We start from the raw sequence: 22994 nt of genomic DNA, 5'->3' as shown, positions 1-22994 counted from the left end.
ACAATCATTCATCGTGAAATTGCAACCCGTGAGGTGGCGATGATAATTCGCTGCAACCATCGTTGGCTTTTGCTACGGCGCGAGAATTTACTACAATCATTTTACGAGGAAGTTGCGACCCTTGACGACGGTAACAACAATTTGTTGTAATCGTCGTCGTCTTTTCCTACAACCGGCGACGGATTTCGCTAGAACGGCGATGACTGGTGGCAGTCGTTCACGGAAATTTGGGGAAGGCTGCAACAATGGGGCAGGCTTGGACGACAACAGCGGCGATGATCAACAGGACTGGCGTGATGCTACGACGGCCTGGTGCACAAAGCACGGATGACATCCACTGTGATGCAATCGATGGTGGCAAGCGAGAGGGGGCGCTACGAGCTGGTGCTGACGGGGCTGACGACGCCGACAAACACGACCGCTGCGTCTCACGAAGGAGCATTGATGGAGGCGACGTGCTGCACATGGTGACTCCTCTCCCTGCGCTCATTGCTGTGAATTGGGGCAGAAGGAAAGGATGCGGGGTTGGGAAGTTGAGTAGAAAGAGAGGGGCAGATCCGACGACGCGCACAACGACCCAAAGTTGGGCCGGTCGACCGAGGCGTGTTACCACCCTTTAGAGAAGACCCGTGTATTGTTGCACTTCTTCCAGTGAACTGCGAGTTGTTCAACAAAAAAGGTACAATTATGGCTCGATTTATTAGTCTCGTGCACATACATACACACATATAAATTCTTATGAATGTACACGCGTGCTTCCAACTTCTATCACTTTTAAGAGACTCAGCCGACAAAATCATAAGGTTGACAAAATCGTTATAAATGTCTCATAGTACACGAGCACGCCATACAACTTAAGGAATAGCGCCAACGAGCCCAAAATAAATCTCCGAAATATGTGAGCACCCATGTCATGTTTAGGACTTGAACCTGGGTGAGCTGGTTCCACCAAGGGAACCTAAAAATTTAAGCTATGCTTAGTTTGATAGCGGGCGTTGCAGTATGACGCCTAGAACGAGCAACATGCTCGTGTTGCACACGCGCTTGTGCAACATGGGTCTGGCCCAACAAGCTCATGCAGAGCTAGGGAGTGAAGCGCATGCTATTTATTTCTCGTTTTTCCCATTTGGGGAAGTTCAATTTTAATTTCAAATATCATGAAATAAAGGCTGCAAATGTAAAAGGGTCACAAATTTTAAAAAATGTTCAACAATTTTCAAAAAATAGTCATAATTTTTAGAATCATTTGTGAATTCAAAAACTATTTAAAAATTCAAAATTGTCTGCGAATCATTCACTATGGCTTACGTCGAGCAAATCCGTCTGGGCTGCTTCGTCTCATTTATAGCGACACAGAGGGTTCCCCTCGCGTAAGGATGGTCAAAATGGACCAGCCCATAACCACGCGGCTACCTGTACACCAATTATTGTTATTTTATTTTATTTCTGTTTACATTTCTTCAAAATATTATAACACATATCACGTTAACCATGAATTTGAATTTCTTTTAACGCAATGTACAACCTGTTTATTGTAATTTTTTTAAAAAAATTGATTGCATTCGAAAAAGTGTTCATGACAAGGAAAAAAAATGTTTTGTACCATTCAAAATAAATGTATGTTAGATTCTATAAAATGTTCATGCCTTTGAATAATATGTCTATGAGATTCTTAAAAGGTGATGATACAATGTAAATAAAAATGTCTGCATAGTTATATAATTTTTTTTTCATTCAAAAAATGTTTCAACGAGTATTTGGAAAATGTTTAACACATATAATAAAAATGTTAATCATGTATTTTAAAAATGTTAAACATGTATGTTTCATTTATATATACAAAAATGTGAATTTTGTTTGAAAATAACAGACATCAAAACATACTTTTTTTAAAAATATTTATGTATTTAAGAAATATGAAATGTGTACAAAAAATGTCTCGGATGTATACAAAATATGTGCAATATGTATTAAAAAATTTACACATGTATTGAAAAAATAACTTTTTGAAGGAAATCGGTGAAATTAGAACATACTAGAAACAAGGACAGTAAGCAAATTGAATAAAAATTAAAAAGCCATATAAAACGAAAGGATAACCAAAGGATAACCCAGAGAAAATATATGCAACCAAAGAAAACGAACAAAAACAAAACACACAGAGAAAGTCTCGCGCATAAGCAGCAACAGTACTTGGCCGGCCCACTAGCTTGAGACGAAAGGCAAGTCGAAGCTATGTATCGCACCAGGCAAGACATAGCTCCCGCGCATTATCGCATCCGTTATGAGATACACAACCGGGACGGGAACACTTAATTCTGACCACAGAGCTTAGGGAATTCTACATAAGGCGCACGCATGACAATCCTTCAACACAGGCACAATTTTCCTTTTTTTCTCTTATCAAATTTAAAAACTATATTTGTTCGAATACCTTTTAAAAACACTAATTATAAAAAAATATTAGTATTTTATTAAGTGATTGTTCATGTCTATAAAAATATTTGCATTTAAAAAAGTGTTTGTGTATATCAAAAGTGTTTCTATATTATAAAAAGATGTTCATGAGTCTAGATATAATTTTTTTATAGATTTAAAACAAATATTTATCTCTTATCTAAAACTTATTAAATGTACAAATATGTTTACACTATTTTTAAAGAAACAACATGTATTTTACAGAAGTTCTTCATACATGTTACGATATATGTTGATGTACAATTTTACAAATGTTCCTACAAACTTAAATAAAAGCTTTCATGTTTTTTCCTTAAAAGTAAAAAAGAATAAAGAGAGAGCACGGGAAAGTACAAGGAAAACAAGAAATGTCAAGAAAAAAAGAAACATAAAATGAGAATAGGGGAAAAGGTAAATAAAGAGAAAGAACACAAGAAATGTGTCATCCCTTATTATGCCCGGCCCACCAACAGATGCTCTCCGTATTTGTCCCAATGAGTGGTAAATAGTGCTTTTAGCCAATACCACTTATAGTCATGCTTCCGCCACAAGGGCTCTAAATGGGTCGGTTAGAATCAATATTCATGGAGAAAATCATGTATCTCAAAACAAATGTGCATATCCTTGAGGGTATAGAAAAACCTCAAAGACGGGGGCGAGGACATGATCTTCTCTTTGGAAGATTGAGTTGGATTCCATCCTCATCCAGACTGTCAAAGTTTAATGTGGACGGTGTTGTTGCGGGGAATGGGGAGGTGGTGCAGTCGGGGCCTTTTGCCGATATCATAATGAGTTAAACCCCGACGCACTGCTGATCCTACAACTTTGGGCCTCTATCTTATCATGATGCCCTAGTTGTACCCGAGGATTTATCGTTGTGTTGCTTGCACATAGCCTAAGACCGCAAGTCAATTCTGAATATATTCAAGAAGCGGTTGGTGGTTGTCATGATAATATCATCGATTAGATCATTAGACACTTGACTGTATATTGACAGTTGATTCATGAAGGAAGGAGATCCAACTATGAGGCTCACGATCTTGTTAAGTTCGCTTAATTTCTAGCTTAGGGTCGATAGGTACGGCTTGGGAGCCTTACGATCCCATCCGCATTTATGTAAACATTGTGCTTGATCGATAAAGCGTATTAGTTTGTCCTAAAAACTCTATATATTTGTTTCAAAAGAAAATACAAAAGAAAAAAGAAAAAATACTTAAGCAACAATAAAAAAGGGGGAAAGGAAACCAAAAAACAAAAGCACAACAAAAAGAGAAGGCGAAAAGGAAACCAAAACACAAAAGAGTAGCCAAAATTCATCCAAAGAAATTATCTGGTCATGACCAACAAATTGGTCTATGTTTGGTTGGTTGTCAATTTTTTGCATGCCAATGACTCAATAAAGGTTCTAGGTCTATTTCCGGGTAACATTGGCCAACTCATGGGCAAGCAAAATAGCTAACCAAATATTTAGTGTGACAAGTTTGGGCGAAAACCAAACTTACTCTAAATAATGCAAAGGAATCCAGTAATTGAGTGTTCCAGGTATTTTTTGCATGCCAATGACTCAATGAAAGTTCCAGGTATTTTTCTTGCTTTTTTTAGATAGCTCACCACTCATGTCAAGTGGTAGGTATTTTTCTTGAGTCATTGAGCGTGAACAAGAAAGAAGAAGGTATTTTTCTTGCTTATCTTGGCCAACTCATGGGAAAGCAAAATAGCTAACCAAATATTAAGTGTGGCAAGTTTGGGCAAAAACCAAACTTACTCTAATAATGCAATGGAATCTAGTAATTCATTTGTCCGAACTAAAAGACCCTCATCTTGTTCTACTTTCTTTTAGAGGATGTTTTGAAGCTACTTTTTTTCAGGGAGTTTCGGAGCTCCTAGTTCCTCTAGAACGGTTGTTGTTAACAATGATGACCCAGTTGCGCCCCGTGTGTGATGGTGAGGCCTTACAACAGACTCCCATTTGGCAGTGAAGGTGCACGACTAGCTGTGACACTAGCACAATCCAAGCTTTTTTTTTGCGGATGCGGTACAATCCAAGTTGAAGTTCAATGTACATAAGCCTTGCCGTTGCTCAACTGGTCATTTCTCGAGTCTTTCTATCTCAGGGAGATTCACTAGTTCCGGGCGTCCATAGAAAGATTATTGCTAATTGCCCAAAGTGAGAAGCAAAAATGTTCTGATTCTTTTTTTGTTTTTTTGCGGGGTCTCTAGTCTATTTAGATTAATAAACCAACGTTAACACAAGCAGCAAAATGCATATTACGTAATGTACATGCACACATGTCAGTAAATACGATCACGACAGTGAATGACCGATCACAACCTCACATCACCACATCATAATCACCTTCCTACGTGTTCTCCAACAATGTCGCGCTTGTTTCCTAGCGCGTTTATTAATTTGATCCGCATTACTATCTACGCAGTGACGTCCTATGCAGCAAACATTTTGCGATTGGCGCACTCGAGGAATATGTTGAGGCATAGTTAACAAATGTGTGGCGCACGCCAGTGCCTTGTTGTAGTTGGCTCCTAATCAACTCAGATCGTCCGGGCATATACTAATCCTCCTGCGAAACTTAGTGTGTGGTGGGCACACGAGGGATCGACAAAACTGATGGGGAAGTGGGGTTCGGTGCCAAAACTAATCCGTCGCCACCCGAGCATTATCTGCCTACAAATTAACGGATTTGCCGATGCCAAATTAGATACTGAGTAGTACAAGAGGCACAGTAGCTGGAGTGCTAGCTTTTTATGTTTAATTAGCAACACAGCACCCACTCCACGACTACTGCGTTGGCTTTGCTTTATAGCTTAGTTTATGCCTTTATGGGACATATAATTAAGCAAGCACCAAGGACGGGTGCAAACGGTGTTGTTTCTTTGAAATGCAGGTGCAATAGTTTATCTGCAGGAGATGATATGTGGTACAACTTTTGGCCTGCAGGTATGATAGAATTTTTTTTTGAACTCCGGCGACCTTTATTACAAAATGATCATATCAGATACAAGGGAGGGAATTAAGAAATCAGGGGGATGCTCTTGCCAGACCTCATTTAACTTTCTTCTATAACTAGTCCTGGCTAGCCAATGCGCTACCCCATTACTCTCCCTAGCACAGTGAACAATCGTCGCCCTGCCGAAGGAACTCAACACCTGTCGGTACTCCGAAGGATCCTTCATAGCTTGTACTATCTCCTGTGAGTCAGACTCCACAACCAGTGCATAAATACCCAAATGCTCTGCCAATCGCAGTCCTTCCAAAAGTGCTAACGCTTCCATAGAGGGAACATCCATGGCATACTGTCGAAAGGAACAAGAAGCAGCAATAAACGCTCCTGCGCTATCTCGTAAGACAGCTCCAGTTGCTCCCGCGCCCTCATCCACATGATAGCTCGCGTCAACATTGAATTTAATCACCCCTTTAGCTGGTCTCGCCCCTCTAATCTGTTTCGTAGCTTCCTTTGCCTTGGCAGCCAGTGAGTTTGCCACGATACCACGAATGCTCATAGCTGAACGAACCGGGCTACCAACATTCTCCCGATGACTGATCTTCCGGCGATCCCACCATAAATACCATCCAGTTACCATAACTGTTTCCACACCATTAACAATTGGTAGTTTTACCTCTCCTGGTAGCTCAGAGCAGAGAAGTTTCTCCAGGATTACCGACCCTGACCTGCAGGTATGATAGAATTAGTGCAGTTTACCGTGATTGTCACTACGCTTTGGAAAATGTTGGGTTGGGAGGGGAGGGCCTTGGCCTTCCCTTGTCCTCACTTCTCAGTGAGCACCAGAGACAAAGAGAGTGGATTTTCAGAGCCCGGATGCATCAAAGGATCTTATCCAATAGTTTATAAAAATTACGTTTAGAGTTTTTAAAATTTCCCAAAATAATTTTACATAATTATATGGATGTGTATTACACATGCCAGTTACTACAATTGCGAGAGTGAGTTATCCTGGGGAGGAAGAAGGCAAAAGGAAGATGAAGGCACAAAATTCCGCCCTAGGTGCCTCACTCCTTTTATGAGCGAGGGAAATGCTGAGCGGGGTGGGGTAAATCCACCACTTCCCCACGTTTGTGCGCTCATAGAGGGCAAGGATTTTTTTTGAGAGGGGGGGGGGGGTTGCTTATCTACTGAGCGTTTTAATACACACGGTCCCTCTTGGTAGGATGTGACCCTGGCGGGTCCCACACCCACGTTCAAACATCATGAACTGCCGGGTCATGGACGCCATATGGCCGGGGTAGCGGGGGAGGAGGAACACAGGGATAAGACTGGTCTGTGTTCTCAAAATCATATCGGATAATTGTCACACCAAGGGTGCGAGAAAACTTCGCGCCCACGGGCCCGCAACACGGGAATATATCCGACAATAAGCTTGGACCAAATTATCACAACATTCATTGGAACCGAGGTGGCTTCAAGCACCTCGGAGGTAGCTCAACGCTAGACCACGGATAAGGAAGAAGATACTTTCGATGAACCGGTTTCAAGGTCCGCGTTTAAAGCTGAAGAGCAGTTTGGATGAACCGAGCTACGACCGGACTTGAAAATCGGTTCAGGAGCTACTCACGGTGTCCGACTAGTGGGCCTCTCACCATGCCGACTCCTAGCTTGGCGGTCTGGGCCAAGGGCCCCATGACGGTTCCGTCCTTAACCACTTCGGGCAGCCCGTGACAATTACAAAAAAGATCCATAAGGCTTGACATGTACTCCAAGGCGTTGTATTCGTGGAGAACACTGTCTCCTCAAATGTAGTCGACTAGGATCTTATAACCCTAGGACCCCCCCCCCCTCGGTATTTATATAAACCGAGGGGCCGGGCTCATGGAAACACATTACAATCTCATGGTATATCATATGTATGCACCCCAATAATGCAATAAATAAGCAGAATCGCAACATTGTGTATTATCTCCTTGGAGAGCCCGAACCTGGAAAAAACTTTGTGTCCTCGCTACCATCACTCCTATACGCCTAGCCCTACCCCGGGATTTGTCGGATTTAGCTTCGTTAGTAACATAAATTACATCCAGGTCCACAGACCTCCTATCGACGACTATAAGCACTGCAAGAGTAAGTCCAAAGCGTGCCGCCGTCATCGCCTCTTCCTCACCGGAGACAGAAAAGCATTGTTGCAGCAGGCAGCCGGTCGGGAAGTCGCCGTGCTAAGTTTTCTTTAATTTCTACTTTGGGGCATGAGATTTCTTAGCAATTATTTTGAGAGAGATTTTGGCATCAGCTCAAACCTCTTTGAAGGTATCCATTGCTTTTAATGCTATGCAGCCAAAGAATAAATAAAGCCCCTTATCGATTCGAATGGACATGACATTACAACACTGATTTTTTAAAACGTCTTTTATCATCACATTCTTAGATGTTAAGAAAACATTTTGCGCGGCGCGGCGGGGCGGCATGCATGCACGCAGGCGAGCAGCCCAAAACAAAAGCGACAAGCGCCACTCCTATCCCCGCGCATGCACGCATGCACGTACGCAAAGTGACAAGTGCCAAAGCTTTGTGTCAAAACAAAGTGACAAGTTCCAACCCCAACCCAACCGCGCGCCGGCGTCGTCATCTCCCACTGGGACACCGGGGTTCCGTGCACCGGCCCAACGGCGCGCCATCCGATCACGGTCACTCTTCCACGGAGGGAGATAGATCACAGACGACAGGTGCAAGAGCCGAACCAACACGCCCGTCCGTCCGTCAGGCTCACGCCGGTCACACTCGGGTCATCACGAGGAGTCTTTACAAGCAAGTCGCAACCGCTCCACACTTTCTCCTCCTCTGCCTCTCTCTCCCCGTCCCTGCCCTGGCTCCTTGTGCCCTCTCTGGGCTCTCATAAGTCATAGTAACCAACACGATCGAAATCCCTCCACCACCATCCTGCGAGTCGTGCGCGGTTGCATTGCACTGTCTCATGCATTGCGCTGCACACCGCTAGCAAGAAGCAAGATCGGTCGATCTCCCTCCGTCGACCCCGGCCGATCTCGTCCGGTGTGCTTTGGCCCGGCGCCTGGCAGGCAGGCAGGCATGGGGAAGGAGCAGGCGGCGCCGTGGCGGCTCAACGTCAGCGACCTCCAGTTCCAGATGCCGGAGCGGGCCAAGGAGCCGCCGCCCTTCGCCAGCCGCGTCTTCATGCGTGGCCACGGTATGATTCATGCTTCCTCCTTCTTCCATTGCAGCGTTTGCTCCTGTGTTGCGTTACCATTCCTCCTCCGCGCAAGCATGATTCATGCACGCGTGCTGCTTCCGCCGTCGCTCACAAAAATACAGATTGATTTGGTGTGCGCTGCTGCCTGCCGTTCCGTTGCCATTTCCTCCTGGTTTGGTTGCACGCCGGCCGGCCGGCCGCCGTATCCCGTCTCATTCTTCACGTTAATCCACTCGCTTCTTTTCGGAACAAAGTGAGAAGACTTGTGGTGCCATCTCGTACTAACTGCTAGTGCTGCCTGACGATGCTGCCGCTGCCGCCGTTTCGTCCGACCAACCGCGCACCGAGCGACGACGCTCGGTCGCTCAGTGGCGTCCACGCTCGCTGCCACCGCCGGCCGGACGGACGCTCTGCTCGTCCTTGGGTTCCGGCCGCTTCCAAACTGGCAGTCAATCATTGTCACGTAGGTAGACCCAACTGAGAGCTGCACACGAAGTTTCCTGGCCTCATTTTCTACCCCTCTCCTGAAAAGAATGATGAAACGGCCCTCCAAAAGCAATTGTAGAATAATTCCCTTGTTCTCGTCAAGCCGCTTCAACTGATGAATTCAGGTAGTATTGTCGTGTGGTACGAGAGTGAGCCACATTATTTTGTTTTTATAAATGATGATGACATGAACTAGGGGAATATCTTGTGGCCCGTGGAATGGATTCTTTTCCCCTGCTTAATTAATTGCTTGATGATCACAAGGAGGATACTCCTACTAGTATATTTGTGTGTGCTAGATCCTAAAAAGAAAAGTATATTTGTGTGTGCTCATTCAGAAGAAATCCTGAACGCGTGACCCGATGGAAAGCAACCCATCGAGCGGCCGTCCGACCCGTCATCCCGTCTACGTGTGGCGCATGCACCGTCACTTGCTCACAACTGGACGCCATGCATGCCCGAGCCTGGTCTAAATAATTAGACTGTATATTTTCCTTGTTCTCGTGATGATGAAGCCTCCTCGCATTGTCGTGTTGTACCCTAGAATAGTTTTCTGCTAACTGATGACATGAACAAGGGCTGTGGTCCGTGGAATCCATTTTCCGTGCTTAATTGCGTGATGGAAAGCAACATATCGAGCACGCCGTCAGACCTGTCATTGCGTCCACGTGTGGCGCGCATGCAGAGTCGCTTGCTCACATGGACACCATGCACCTCCAACCCTGGCGTTTCCTGCGCCTTCCAGCGAAGTTCTCATGCCCGTGGCGTTGGTGATTTCACTAGTGGGCTTCTGAGTTGGGCTTCGACAATAAGCTTATTCTGAAGAACCAAAATAATGAGTCACTAAAAAAACTGGCCCTTAGTGCATCTTGAACGTTACACGTCAAACCACTCCACAGACATCTTGAACCAAAATAATGTACCCGGCAACCACGGGTCTACCTGTCTTGGCGCCATCGCCTCGCCGAGCCGTCACGGCAGCCAGCAGTAGCCAGAGGGGAAAAGAGAGCCAAGTGGTTGAGACCCCTCGCCGCAGTCGGCAACTTGGCATCGTCATGGTCGACCTGACCGGGGTACGTGTCGCCGTCCACCACGTAACGTACTGCAGAGCTGCCGAAAGCCTCTTTAACCCGGGACCGATTCCATAGATTTGCTCTGCTTACCCGAAAGCCAGTGTGGCCGCGCCGTCAGGTCTGGCTAGCGCGTCGCCGGAGTAGGCTTCCTTTCCGTTTCTGCGCGGCGTTGGGCTGGAAAGTAGCACTGTTACTACGTACTGCGAGCACGATTCGACACGACCCCTTCCCCGACTGCCCGACGCGGAGTTGGAAAGCGACCGAGGTGGTCGGCTTGGATCCACGGCTGGGCCCTTAAGTAAGTGCGGGACGTTGCGTACGGCCAGCAGCTCCACAAGACCACGCGGGCAAGCAGGCAGCAAGCAAACGGTTTCAGTCCCCGTGATCTCTTCACTCCACGAACCTGTCTGCCTCCAACGATCGAGCTGCACCGGAGACGTACGGCCGGCTTGACGGCGGGCGGAGCTAGCAGGGCATGGCGACGGCGGCGGAGTCGTGGAGGCTGCGCATGGGCAGCAGCGACGCCCTGCGCGCCCCGGAGCGGCGGCCACCTTTCTTCTCCAGGCTCATCGGCTCCGCCTGCCCTTCCCTACACGGTGCGCGCAGCTTCTCTCTCGTTCGTTTCCCTCTTCTTCTTCTTCTTCTTCTTCTTCTTCTTCTTCTTCTTGCTATAGCGACTTTGCTTCATCTCCTTTTGTGTCCTGTGAGTACATGTTTTCGGTGCCACTGTCTGTCGCTGGCACCTTTGCGCCACCATATATGCTCGATCGATGGAGCCGTCGCAAAGTTGGGGAGATATTCCATCACTTTCACCACCGGCGTCAAGATTCTATATACCAGCTAGCCCCCAAAATGCCCAAAAGTAACCGGTAGCTACTAGCTACGCTACACACAGGGTTAAACCAGTACATAACAGAGTGGTTAATAGCCAGGCAGAGTGGTTGTTGATATATACCTAGTCGTTAACTTGGTGTCGCCGACTTGATCGACACCAGAACGTACGCACGCCGAAAGTCTCTTTAATTCCAACAAGTGCCGGAAGAAGATGGATTCGATGGATTTGCTTTTGCTTACGCGAAAGGTGTTGGTGGTATGGTCGTGTCGCCATGTTTAGCTAGCTAACCCAGCGCGTGACAGGAGTAGGAATGTAGGATGCCTCTTTCTGCTTTTGTTGTCACCGTCCACGGCCAGCCGGCAGCAGGTGCGAGCACGACACGACCAAGAAGCTAGTCGGCGCAGATCCACGGCTCGGCACTTAAGTAGGGGACGCTGTTACGTGCCACAAGTGGTAACAAGAGGCAGGAGAGATTTAGCCTCCACGAATCTGCCAGCGCGCCAGAGGAGGGGGGGCATGGCGACGGCGGTTGGACGCGAGGAGGGGGAGCCGGAGCCGGCGGCGGCGTCGTGGAGGCTGCGCATGGGCAGCAGCGACGCCATGCGCGTCCCGGAGCAGCCGCCCTTCTTCGCCAGGCTCTTCGGCGCCGCCTGCCCGTCCCACGGTGCCGGTGCGTTTCCCGCTCCTCTCTCGCCTTGTTCTTCTTGGAAGCTCGCCAGCTGCGTGCCTACTCTGCTCCGTGAGTTTGCCGTCATGTGTGATTGACTACGATCGAGCACCTCCGCTGTGAATTTTGAGTTTGCTAACCACATGTACCATGTGGTATCGAGCACCTCCGCTGATATGATCGCCGATACCTTTGCACGCGATCGACTCGATATCATCCTTCATTTTTCTACTGTTACCGATGCTTTTCCCACGCACGGGTCGGGAGATTCTACAACGGCCTCTTGGTTAGGGAGTAGCTCCCTAGGCAAACATGCCCGTTCTGACTGGACGGCTGCTTACAGGGTTCAGCTATCACAGGCGAGATCACAGCACAACGAAGAAGAGACTGAACATCTCAGAGAGTTAGCGATGCAGATTTTAAGATTATTTACAAATTAGTGCTCCCTCCGATCCACGGTAAGTGTCGCAGCTTTAGTACAACTTTGTAGGAGATCTTACATATTGGAAGCACATTTTATTCTTATTACTTTGATCGGGAAGTAGAACAAGAGAAGGTCCTTGTGTGTGCGTGTGTTTTTCTTTACAACTCCGGTCGTTAGAGCATTGCTTAGGCAGCATTTCCAGATTAGTAGGAGATCTTACAGCTGTTGGAGCGCATCTTGTTCCCTTCTTTCCATACCCGGCCATGCATTGCCCATTGTCCATTTCAAGAACGAAAACGAAACTGGAGCGGCAAATGTAGGCAGGAAAGTTCGATGCAACATCCCAAAAGTAAAAATGTGCGGAAACCGTGATGGCACCAGCTTGTTTTCTAATGTTTCCACGACAGTCCTGATCTATCATCACATTATTGGGTGAGTAACATTGTTTAATTTGTCGGTTGGGTCTAACTCTGTTCCACTACTATGTGAGTGGTAGAGTCATCACCATTAGCAAGAAATTGTCAGTGCAAATGACTCGACACTAGAATAGCATATCCCTTTTTAAGATGATGATGGACCAATGTTAAGCAACCCATTGCATTATTAACTGGATATGAGGAAATAAGCAATGAAGGGAGAACGAAGAGTTGGTGGACCGGATGGAAGGGGAAAGCTAGAGGAAGAGTGTTGTCTCTAGAAAGGGAAATCTAGCTGCCTAGGACAATTTCGTCTTGGGATGGAAACTACGAATACTCCTATTCTCTCATCTCGCCGAAGAATAAAAGCCAAATTATATGGATGAAAACATTGCGGAAACGGACAAAACTGAGCGCTGCTATATTTGTTCTCATATTTTTCTTTTCGAGAACTAGAAATGAATATAGAAACCCTCGAAACAGATACAAACTCTTATAGTACCTGAAACAAAATTAGATACAAAATTGGATGTTCGTAGGAACTAAAAGTCCTCTTGAATAATTGAGAAAAACACAAGCAAACCAACAACCTAATTCAATTTATATGACTATACCGTTTTTCGATGATCCCCTAAACCAGCGATACTACGTGGAGGTGCATGCATTGTTTGGTGTGGCATGTTTGGTATAGTGAATCGTAGAAGGTGATTAACGTTCTGGTTGTTGGGCCACAACGTAGGTTTTATTGAGTAGTCTGGGCTACATGAGTCATGAAATAGCGGAAAGTTCCGTATTTATGGAAACAGAATCTTTTTTCACCAGAAAAAAATCCGTTCCGTTTCTGTTTTTGTTTCCGCGTAAAAAGTTCTGTTTCCATTCCGCTACCTTCATATTTCCTCTCCATTTTTGTGTTTCTCGAAAAATCGAGAAAATTTCCGCTCCTTTTTCACCCCTAAGCTAAATCACTTCAAGCCCTCTTATATGGGCCAGTTGCTTTGGAAGAACCTTTCATGATGTCTTTGTGTTGTCAAGAGATAGTTGATGCGGATACTTTGCCGATCACCGTTTTGATTGCCTCGGTTTTTTTTCCTCGCATAGGCATAGCTTTGGTCTTTTATGACTTTGCTCTTTGCCGACGTGTTTTTTCGCGTGTATTGGTGTTGGTTGTATGCATCCTAGTTTATGCAGAGACCTGGTGTGTCCTCATTGTGTTTATATCTCCTTGATGCTTCATTATGAGTCAATAAAATTCACTCTTTGTCAAAAAATATGGGCCAGTTTCTATACAACCCATTATCTTTTCTTTTTCTCGATAAAACATATATATTATTTATTAAATAAAGTTGACAATTTTGTCAAAAAATAATAACAAATGGAAACATTCATATATTTCTGAATTAATAATGGCCAAAAAATGTTCTCATGTTTAAAAAATGTTCACATATTTCTGAAAAATAATAATCATATTGTAAGAAACTACTCATTCATTTATGTGACTGCGATTTGGGTTCTATTATTTGCATAGCGCGTAGAATAGGATTTGCCGGGAAACTACCCCAACCTTCACTATTATCTGTAATGAAAATCACTTGACCCAGGATCCCTAAGCATGTTGGAGACTGCACATGTCTTATTGTCCCTATTGTCACTTGAACGTAGAGAATAACTAGTACGTAGCACTGAATTCAGTTGCACCGGTGGTGGTACTGAAAACCACCTTTAGCATTTGATCAAGCTTGAATCAAGGTTAATTTAGCCATTTCAATGTTCCTTGTGATATATAATAAAGTTACCCATTTCAGGGAAACAAAGGAAAATCGCAAAGTACTACGAGAAGCAGGAGAGTCTTCTCAAGGATTTCAGCGAGATGGAGAGCATGAATGAGCTCGGTTTCTTGGATCAGAACAGTGCTCCTACCGAGGTACTACAAATCCAGAATCCATTGTTACATGCGTAACAGCTTTCTACTAACAAATGCTCCTAGCTACTACTCCTACTACTCAACTGATACTTGCTACACGTCCTCACTGTTGTCTTTAAATAGGAAGAGCTGCGGCAATTGGCCAAGGGCGAAAAGCTGGCGATCAACCTGTCCAACATCATCAACCTGGTGCTGTTCGTCGGGAAAGTCGTCGCTTCCGTCGAGACCCAGTCGATGGCAGTGATCGCGTCGACGCTGGACTCGCTGCTGGATCTCCTCTCAGGGTTCATCCTCTGGTTCACGGCGCACGCCATGAAGAAGCCCAACAAGTACAGCTACCCGATCGGCAAGAGGCGCATGCAGCCAGTGGTATATACATATGCGATTCTTCATGCACTCCGACCATGTGTTTGCATTGCGAATGTTGATGAGTTGCTGACATTGTCGCAGGGGATCGTGGTGTTCGCGTCGGTGATGGGGTGCCTGGGGTTCCAGGTGCTGATCGAGTCGGGGCGGGAGCTGGTGACGCAGGAGCACACCACGTTCGACACCTGGAAGGAGATGTGGATGGTGGGCAGCATGTCGTCCGTGGCCGTCGTCAAGTTCTTCCTCATGCTCTACTGCCGGACCTTCAAGAACGAGATCGTCCGGGCCTACGCGCAGGACCACTTCTTCGACGTCATCACCAACTCCGTCGGCCTCGTCAGCGCGCTGCTCGCCGTCAAGTACAAATGGTGGATGGACCCCGTCGGAGCCATACTGGTAAGCCTCCAAGATCTACTTCTACAATGGAAACCACAGAGGTTTGAAGTGTAATTTGAATGGCCATGGCGTTGCATGCATGCAGATCGCGCTGTACACGATCACCACGTGGGCGCGGACGGTGCTGGAGAACGTGGGCACGCTGATCGGGAGGTCGGCGCCGGCCGAGTACCTCACCAAGCTCACCTACCTCATCTGGAACCACCATGAGGAGATCCGGCACATCGACACGGTGAGGGCATACACCTTCGGGACGCACTACTTCGTGGAGGTGGACGTGGTGCTCCCCGGCGACATGCCGCTCAGCCAGGCGCACGACATCGGGGAGGCGCTGCAGGAGAAGCTGGAGCAGCTGCCCGAGGTGGAGCGTGCCTTCGTGCACGTCGACTTCGAGTTCACCCACCGCCCAGAGCACAAGGCCGACGTCTGATCTCTCTCATCATGCTCTTCTCCTGAAATATGCATGGTATTGAGAATGTATGTGTGTGCATGCCCTGTTTTTTGCCATGCCTTTCACTTGAATCTCCTGGTAGGCAGTTGTATAACGGCTGTGACCTTAAAGGTCATGTCGCGTCTTAAATTATCACTCCCAAGCCGAGGTATAGGTATTGCCCAAAGTGTACTCTTTGGTTATCGCTTCATAGGGTTTCGAACATAATCGTCGGTATCTCTCCTTGCATGCTTTCTCTTCTCTCGAGTCAATAGAAAGACAACGTGTGATCTCTCTTTGAATTCTCAAGATTGTTTGTCTCGTGGTACTTAGAGCATCTACAGCCGGATATGTTAAATATGGCCGCTCAAACGCCCGCGGGTAGATAATGCACTCCTCAACAATGACGCCTAGACTGAAACGTCAATCAGTTTGGAAAGAGGGATGTTTCAGGTTTGATTCTCGACTTGACGGCTTGGGTGTAAGATTCAAGAGGTCACGAGTTGAATTCTCTAATTGTACATTAATGTTCACAAAGAGACAAAGCTATATATGATTCACCTTTGCTAGTGCTATACACATCTCTTCGAAGAACACGTGAGTTAAAGTATCTCGAGTCTCTCAATGAAGAATATGAAAATGGAGATGGTTCCTTTTGGTCAATACAGTTTTAGACTAGTCACAATGGAAGTAACTTAACTAGTAACATCACACATTTCAATACAAGATTGCTTATGTGGCAGCTAATTAATGAGAAGAGATGGGTTTGTGATAACTTAGATAGTTACTGTAACATCACATATTTCAAGGCATAATGAGTCTATAGCCTAATAAATGAACTCTTTCTAGCATCACACAACATGTGGTCTCACACATCAAATTTTCTACCACACAAAAAAATTTGGAATTTTTTGAATTTGTTTTGTATGTGTTACGAATTTTTTTCTAACCGGGTGCGGATGAGCCTGGACACCGAAATGCCTACTCGTCTAGAAAGTGCTACTTTTGCTTATCGCTTCATTGTGTTTTTGAACATTTCCGCCAAAAGAGGACATCTCTACTTGAACCAACTGTGCTCATATGCTCTACCAAAGAAACCACCTGAACCAACACAAGAGAAGATGGCCACAACTTGTCGTATCGCTGCTCGTACCGATGGCACGCAAACCCCTCGAGACACCAGGAGGGAATATGGAAAATGCTACTTTTGCTTATCGCTTCATTGTGTTTTTGAACATTACCGCCAAAAGGGGTCATCTCTCCTTGCATTACCCGCGCTCGTGCACGCGATCGTGCCAAGGTCAAAAACCTTATCTCATGAAGTCTTTATTAAGTCATCACAATGTTCACACAGACAGAAGAAAGATCTCCGGAATGACCTAACTAAACATGACGGCCACCACTGAGAGAGAATGCATGCTTCACTAAATTATGAGCTTCAAAATCTAACCTCCTAAACTCAAATTAAAAGACGATGTTCTGTGATCTCCTCTATTATTGTCTAGAAAGTGCTACTTTTAGTTATAGCTTCATTTTCGCCAAGCTATGCATTGTTTGACTTCACGCAAATTATATAGAGCGTCTGCTATGTGTGGGCTAGCTGATATTTGTAAAAGATCAGTCGGGTCATGAGCCATTTGAATTGGTGCGATCGAGCAGCCAGCATCACGTCGTGAGGCCCTTGCAATACCAACAACATTGCAAAGGCCTATGAAACACAAACGTTATTGCGGAGGCCCTTTACAACACATACGACATTGCAGAAAGAAAAGTAGCAACGATGGTTGTTGCATGGATCAGGCTGCCATCATGGTAACACAGATGACGTTGTGAAGGCCCTTTGCAACACGAAGGACATTTTGAAGCCTTTGCAACACGAATGATATTGCAGAAGCGCGGAGCAACAATGATGATTGCTGCTCGGATTAGGTTGCCACCATGGCAACATGAACGCTGTTTTGAAGGCCCTTTTCAACACGGACAACGTTGCTAAGCCTTTTGCAACACAAACGACATTGTGAAGCATATGCAACACGTGTGGCTCGGTGTTGCAGCAGCAAAGCTCTGTGGCCGTAGGCCTCGCCATATGTGTCGCGAGGAGAATGGACTGTCAGAGGAGATGGATGAGAGAGAGATGGTGGTCAAGCCACACATGGCGGTCAATGCGTGATGAGCGGGTCGAGGGAAAGCTTTTCCCCAGATTAGATAGGCCTTCGTCTGGATTAGTCTTCTGACACCTTGTATTGAGGTCCGGTATTTGTGCGTTGTCAACGGAACCATGTTCACGCTAGTTTTTCTAAGACTTGTGGCGAATTTTGTATAGGAAAAATGGCGGCTAAGCCACTTGGATTGGTGTCGGTGCCCTTAGTATACTTCGGGTTGGTTAAGTACTACTTGTATACTAAGCCAAAGTTAGCCATAGTTAAGTACGTGTCGGCCTGTAATCTGCAATTCTGCACCGAGCGACCGACCAGTTGAGCCAAAGAGACAAACCTACACTAGTCCACGATCGAGCAGGATGAAGTTCGCTGTGACCCAGTGCTCGCTGCCGGTGCTGGTCGGCCCGTCGGAGCCCACGCCGGCCGGCCATCTGCTTCTCACTTCCACTGACAAGGGCTGCCTCTACCTGCCAGTCACGTCGCTCCACGTCTTCGACCGCCCGATCCACGAGCCGGCTGAGATCATACGGCGCGCGCTGTCCCATGCACTGGTCCACTACTACCCCCTCGCCGGTCGCCTCGACGCCAGCGGCCCGGACGTCCAGCTCGCATGCACCGGTGATGGCGTCGAGTACGTCGCCGCGACGGCGAGCTGCACTCTGGAGGACGTCAGGTTCCTTGACTCGCCGCCGGTGGCCCCTCTGGACGCTTTTGTCGTCCGGTGTAGCGATCGCGTCCGCATGTCAGATTGCCCGCTGCTGATGATGCAGGTCACGGAGTTCGCCTGCGGCGGATACGTCGTCGGGGCGACGTGGAACCATGCCGTCGCCGACGCCTTCGGGATGGCCCAGTTCCTAGGGGCCGTCGGCGAGCTCGCGCGCGGGCTGCCCACGCCGTCGGTCGTTCCGGTGAGGCACGACGCGGCGCTCCCGGAGATCCCGCACCTGTTGGGCGCCGTGGGGCCGTACCTGGACTTCACGCACGCCGAGTACGCCCGCACGGACGTGACCATCCCTTGGAGCTTCATCAACCGCGTCAAGGCAGAGCACGGCGGCGCGGACCACCAGCCGTGCTCGACGTTCGACGTCGTGGCGGCCGCGGTATGGCGGTGCCGGACCCGCGCGATGAACGCCGACCCGGCCTCCCCCGCGCTGCTGGTCTTCACGGCCAACGTGCGGAGGCACATCGGCGCCAAGGACGGCTACTACGGCAACTGCATCGCGCTGCAGATGGCCGTGTCGACGTGTGGCGCGGTGGCGGACGGCGGCACCGCCGAGACGGCGAGGCTGATCAGGCGCGGCAAGGAGCGGATACCGTGCATCCTTGGAGATTACGAGCCCGTGCTGTTCGGCGAGGAGGTCGTCGGCGCGCTCCGCGGGCACGCGCCGCTGTTCGTGTCGAGCTGGGGCGGCATCGGGCTGGACGGGGTGGACTTCGGCGGCGGGAGGCCGGCGAGGGTGATGGCCGACATGGAGGTGACGTGGGCGCCATGCTGCATCCCGTGCCTGCCGTGTTCGAGGAAGGACGGCGAGGGCGTGAATGTGCTGGCGTTCTGCGTCAGGGAGGAGCACGCCGACGGATTCCATGCCGAGCTGGCGACGCTCCACTGAACCATGCAGGCAGCCTGTTCGAGTGTCATTCCTTCTCATCGACTCGTTGTTTTTGTGATTCAGATCTTGCCAACGGCAGATGATTGAGTTTCATCGCTGCAGCGGGCAGATTCATGTTTTTTAATTAATGATTTTGCCGTGTATATCTTTTTTCTGAAAAACATTCAATCTATTCATTTTCAATCATGGTAATACAACAAGACACTAGAAATAATAAAAATTACATCCAGATCCGTAGACGACCTAGCGATGACTACAAGCACTAAAACGAGCCGAAGACGCGCCGCTGTCATCGCCCCTCCCTCGCCGGAGCCGGGCAAACCTTGCTGTAGTAGACAGTCGGGAAGTCGTCATGCTAAGGCCCCATAGAGCCAACGCACCAGCAACCGCCGCGGATTAAGAGTGTAGATCAAAATGATCCAATCTGAAGACACACGAACGACGAACAGATCCGAGCAAATCCATCATATACAGATCCGCCGGAGACATACCGCCACATGCCCACTGATGATACTAGACGCATCACCGGAATGGAGGCTAGGAGGGGAGACCTTTATTTCATCTTCAGGGAGTCGTCACAGTCTCGCCTTCCTGAGCAGGACACAAACCCTAACTAAGTTTGAAAAAAGATCTAAAAACAGAGCCCTCCCATCGGCAAAGAGCGAGATCCACTCCGCCTCCATGGCCCTAAGGCCATACGAGACGGGAGGGACCGACGTCGGCACCAGTGGGAGGCAGAATACCCTAGCTTCTTGAAGGTGGCGACTGGCTAGGTCAAGAAGATATATTTCGCAAGAAATATAGTTGGTGCGTGGTTACGTGAGGCTGCGTGTATCCTTGACGTCGGTATTAATTTTGTTGTGTCGTTGTAGACCATATTTTGGCCATCTTATGTCGAAAAAATGTAAGGCGGAAGTTAGCGGATGTAAAAATATTTGTGAATATAAAATGCCCACGAGTTTTGAAAAAGAAAGTGTTTTCTTATAAAATAAAATAAAACACAAATTTGAAAAATCAAGATTTTCAGAAAAGTTCATAATTGAAAATGTTCGTGACTTTTTATAGAGAAGATGAAAACGAAAAAATCTTGAATATTTTTTAAAATGTGGATATGCAACTGAAAAAAATGGATCGGACCGCAGTTATATATGTCGAGGAAGGTCTTGTAACTCAGACAAATCATGGTCCGGCCCATAATGACCACGACCAGCAAAAACTCCAATCGAGAGTTTTCGAAATCACTAATTAAGGAGTACTCGTTGCAAAGAACACTCCACTTTCCTAGGTCGCGACAAGCGGCGCACATGCAGCATGCCACTTGTCGCAACCTGAAAGTTTTCCTTTTTTTGTAGATCCATTTATTCAAAACGTTTTATTTTTTAAACCATGCGTTCAAATCTCGAACCGTTTTCACTATTGAATTCCTCGTGTCGAAATCTTCAAAACTAGATCCCATATTGATAAGTTTTGATGAACTTTTTTTCATGAAAAAACAGGACGAAAAAAACCGGGTGAAAATCACGCCTGTGCCTTTCGTGGAAGCAAAACCGTGACTCTCGTGGAAGGAAAAAAACAGAAAACACGTTTTTTTTCCCGTTTCTGAGAGGCACGGCCGTGACTCTCGCGAAAGCACAACCGTGCCTCTCACGGAAGCAAAACCATGGCTCTCGCGAAAAAAAAAACAGAAAACGCGTATTTTTTTCCCTTTCTGAGAGGCACGGCCGTGACCCTCGCGAAAATACAACCATGTCTCTCGTGGAAGCAAATCCGTGACTCTCGCGAAAGAAAAAAAACAAAAAACGCGTTTTGTTTTTCCTTTTCCGAGAGGCACGGCCGTGACTCTCGCGAAAGCACAATCGTGCCTCTGCGGAAGCAAAACTGTGACTCTCATGAAAGAAAAAAAAAGAGAAAACACGTTTTTCCTTTTCCGAAAGGCACGGTCGTGACTCTCTCTAAAGCACAACCGTGCCTCTCGCGGAAAATCCGCGACTTTCGTGAAAGAAAAAAAAAAGAAAACGTGTTTTTTCGTGTAAATTTTTTTTCAATTTTTTTGATCGAAAAGCTAAGGAAGACCGGGGGAAAACCAAAACATAAAAAACCCGAAAAAAACCTTTTAAAAAGACGAAAACGCGTACGAAAAAATAAAATAAAAACAAAATCCGGAGGAAGCGTCCAGAGCGCGACACGTGGCGAATGGCTGAGAGCGCGCCAAGTGGCGTTGATCGTTGCGAGGCTCCCGAAGGAGCGCTCGTTAACTAGTTGCTCTCGAGAGTTTCCTCTTGACTCGCTTAAGGCGAGAAATAGTCGCCGTGCGTCCTTTTGACGCTCGCTAGTGGAAACTCCTATATAGGACTCATATTGCGTCGAATAAAGCGCACGCCGCACAGGGGGGTCCATGACTAGGCCGGGGAATGCAAAAATGCCGAAAAATAGAGCACTTGAGCTGATCACTTCAGCGTACTAATGTTTCTCGCGAACCTTTAAGAACAGACAACAGTGTCTTTGAAGCATTTATTGATATTTTTAATACTTCCAGGAAATTATGAAGAATTTTGAGATTTCGTTTCATTTTGAAAACGCACAACATTATTTTTAAAACGTGACAAAATTTTATAATGCCAAACATTTTTCACAAGCATAAAGAAAATAAAAAATATTTAAAATTATGACCATTTTATAAAATTAACAATAATTTTTGAAAATTCTAAACATTTTTGCAAAAACAAGAACAAATTCTGAAATAGAAACATTTTTATACAAAAAAGTAAACTTCATAAAAACGACAAAAATGAAGACATGAACAATTTTTAAAATCCAGAATTTTCCTAATAATTTAACGAATTTTCAAGTTTTTGAACTTTCTTCAAAGATATGAAGAAATTTTAAAAATATGAACACTTTTTGAATTTGAGAATTTTTTTTGTAATCATGAATATTCTTTTGAATATGAGAAAAAAATTTGTAATCACGAACAGTATTTAAAATTCTGATTTTTTTTTAAAAAGCAAACATGTTTTAAATACTGTTTTTTATTTATAATTTTTGGAAAATAAACAAAAAATAGAAGGGAAATAAGAAAAAGAAATAGAAAACCAGAAAAGAAAAAAGAGAAAAAACTAGAAAACCCAGAAGATATCGGTTCAGAAAACTTTTCTCCAAGGTTTCCAAAACAGATACAGACCGGCTTTGAACCTTAGAAGGTTGCCAAAACTGGAAACCTGCTTAGCGCTGTAAATGGGCCAGCCCACTCGGTCGGTTGCTCGCACCTCCTATGCGAAGCGTCGACAGTAAAAATCACCAATTGAGGAGTACTTATTCCAAAGAACACTTTCATCTTCCTAGAATCGACAAGTGATGCGCTGCATGTGCGTCATTTGTCACGACCTGAGAGTTTTCCCCTTGTTTGTAAATCCGTTTAATTAAATGATTTATTTGTTTGCGTTCAAATCTCGAACTGTTTTCACCGTTGGATTCCTTGCGTTCAGATCTTCAAAGTTACATCCCATGTTGATATGTTTTGATGAACTTTTTTAATAAAAAAATCGGACAAAAAACCAGACGAGAAAATCGAACATGGAGC

The 22994-nt window shown here is 46.2% G+C and overlaps 2 protein-coding genes across 4 annotated transcripts; both read left to right on the top strand.

The window, feature by feature from the left end:
• The first annotated feature begins 8261 nt into the window (after positions 1–8261).
• Positions 8262–15954, top strand: LOC119266789 (metal tolerance protein 7-like). Of its 3 annotated transcripts, none has more exons than XM_037548069.1 (5): positions 8262–8628; positions 14335–14453; positions 14577–14822; positions 14904–15215; positions 15301–15954. In XM_037548069.1, exons 1-5 carry the CDS (start codon positions 8511–8513, stop codon positions 15643–15645), a joined length of 1140 nt encoding a protein of 379 aa, XP_037403966.1. In that variant the 5' UTR covers positions 8262–8510; the 3' UTR covers positions 15646–15954. The 3 variants fall into 3 exon arrangements, with proteins under 3 accessions (XP_037403966.1, XP_037403965.1, XP_037403964.1); XM_037548068.1 differs by lacking the exon at positions 8262–8628 and adding an exon at positions 10528–10786; XM_037548067.1 differs by lacking the exon at positions 8262–8628 and adding an exon at positions 11298–11695.
• Positions 15955–18163: 2209 nt separating this feature from the next.
• On the top strand, positions 18164–19414 carry LOC119271788 (acyl transferase 15-like). Its single transcript, XM_037553472.1, has one exon. It carries the CDS (start codon positions 18164–18166, stop codon positions 19412–19414), a length of 1251 nt encoding a protein of 416 aa, XP_037409369.1.
• The last annotated feature ends 3580 nt before the right edge of the window (positions 19415–22994 follow it).

This window comes from Triticum dicoccoides, chromosome 3A (assembly GCF_002162155.2).
Source record: "Triticum dicoccoides isolate Atlit2015 ecotype Zavitan chromosome 3A, WEW_v2.0, whole genome shotgun sequence".
In the NCBI taxonomy this organism is placed as follows: Eukaryota; Viridiplantae; Streptophyta; class Magnoliopsida; order Poales; family Poaceae; genus Triticum; species Triticum dicoccoides.
Note: the sequence above shows the minus strand (reverse complement) of the source record. Positions and strands in the feature narration are given on the sequence as shown.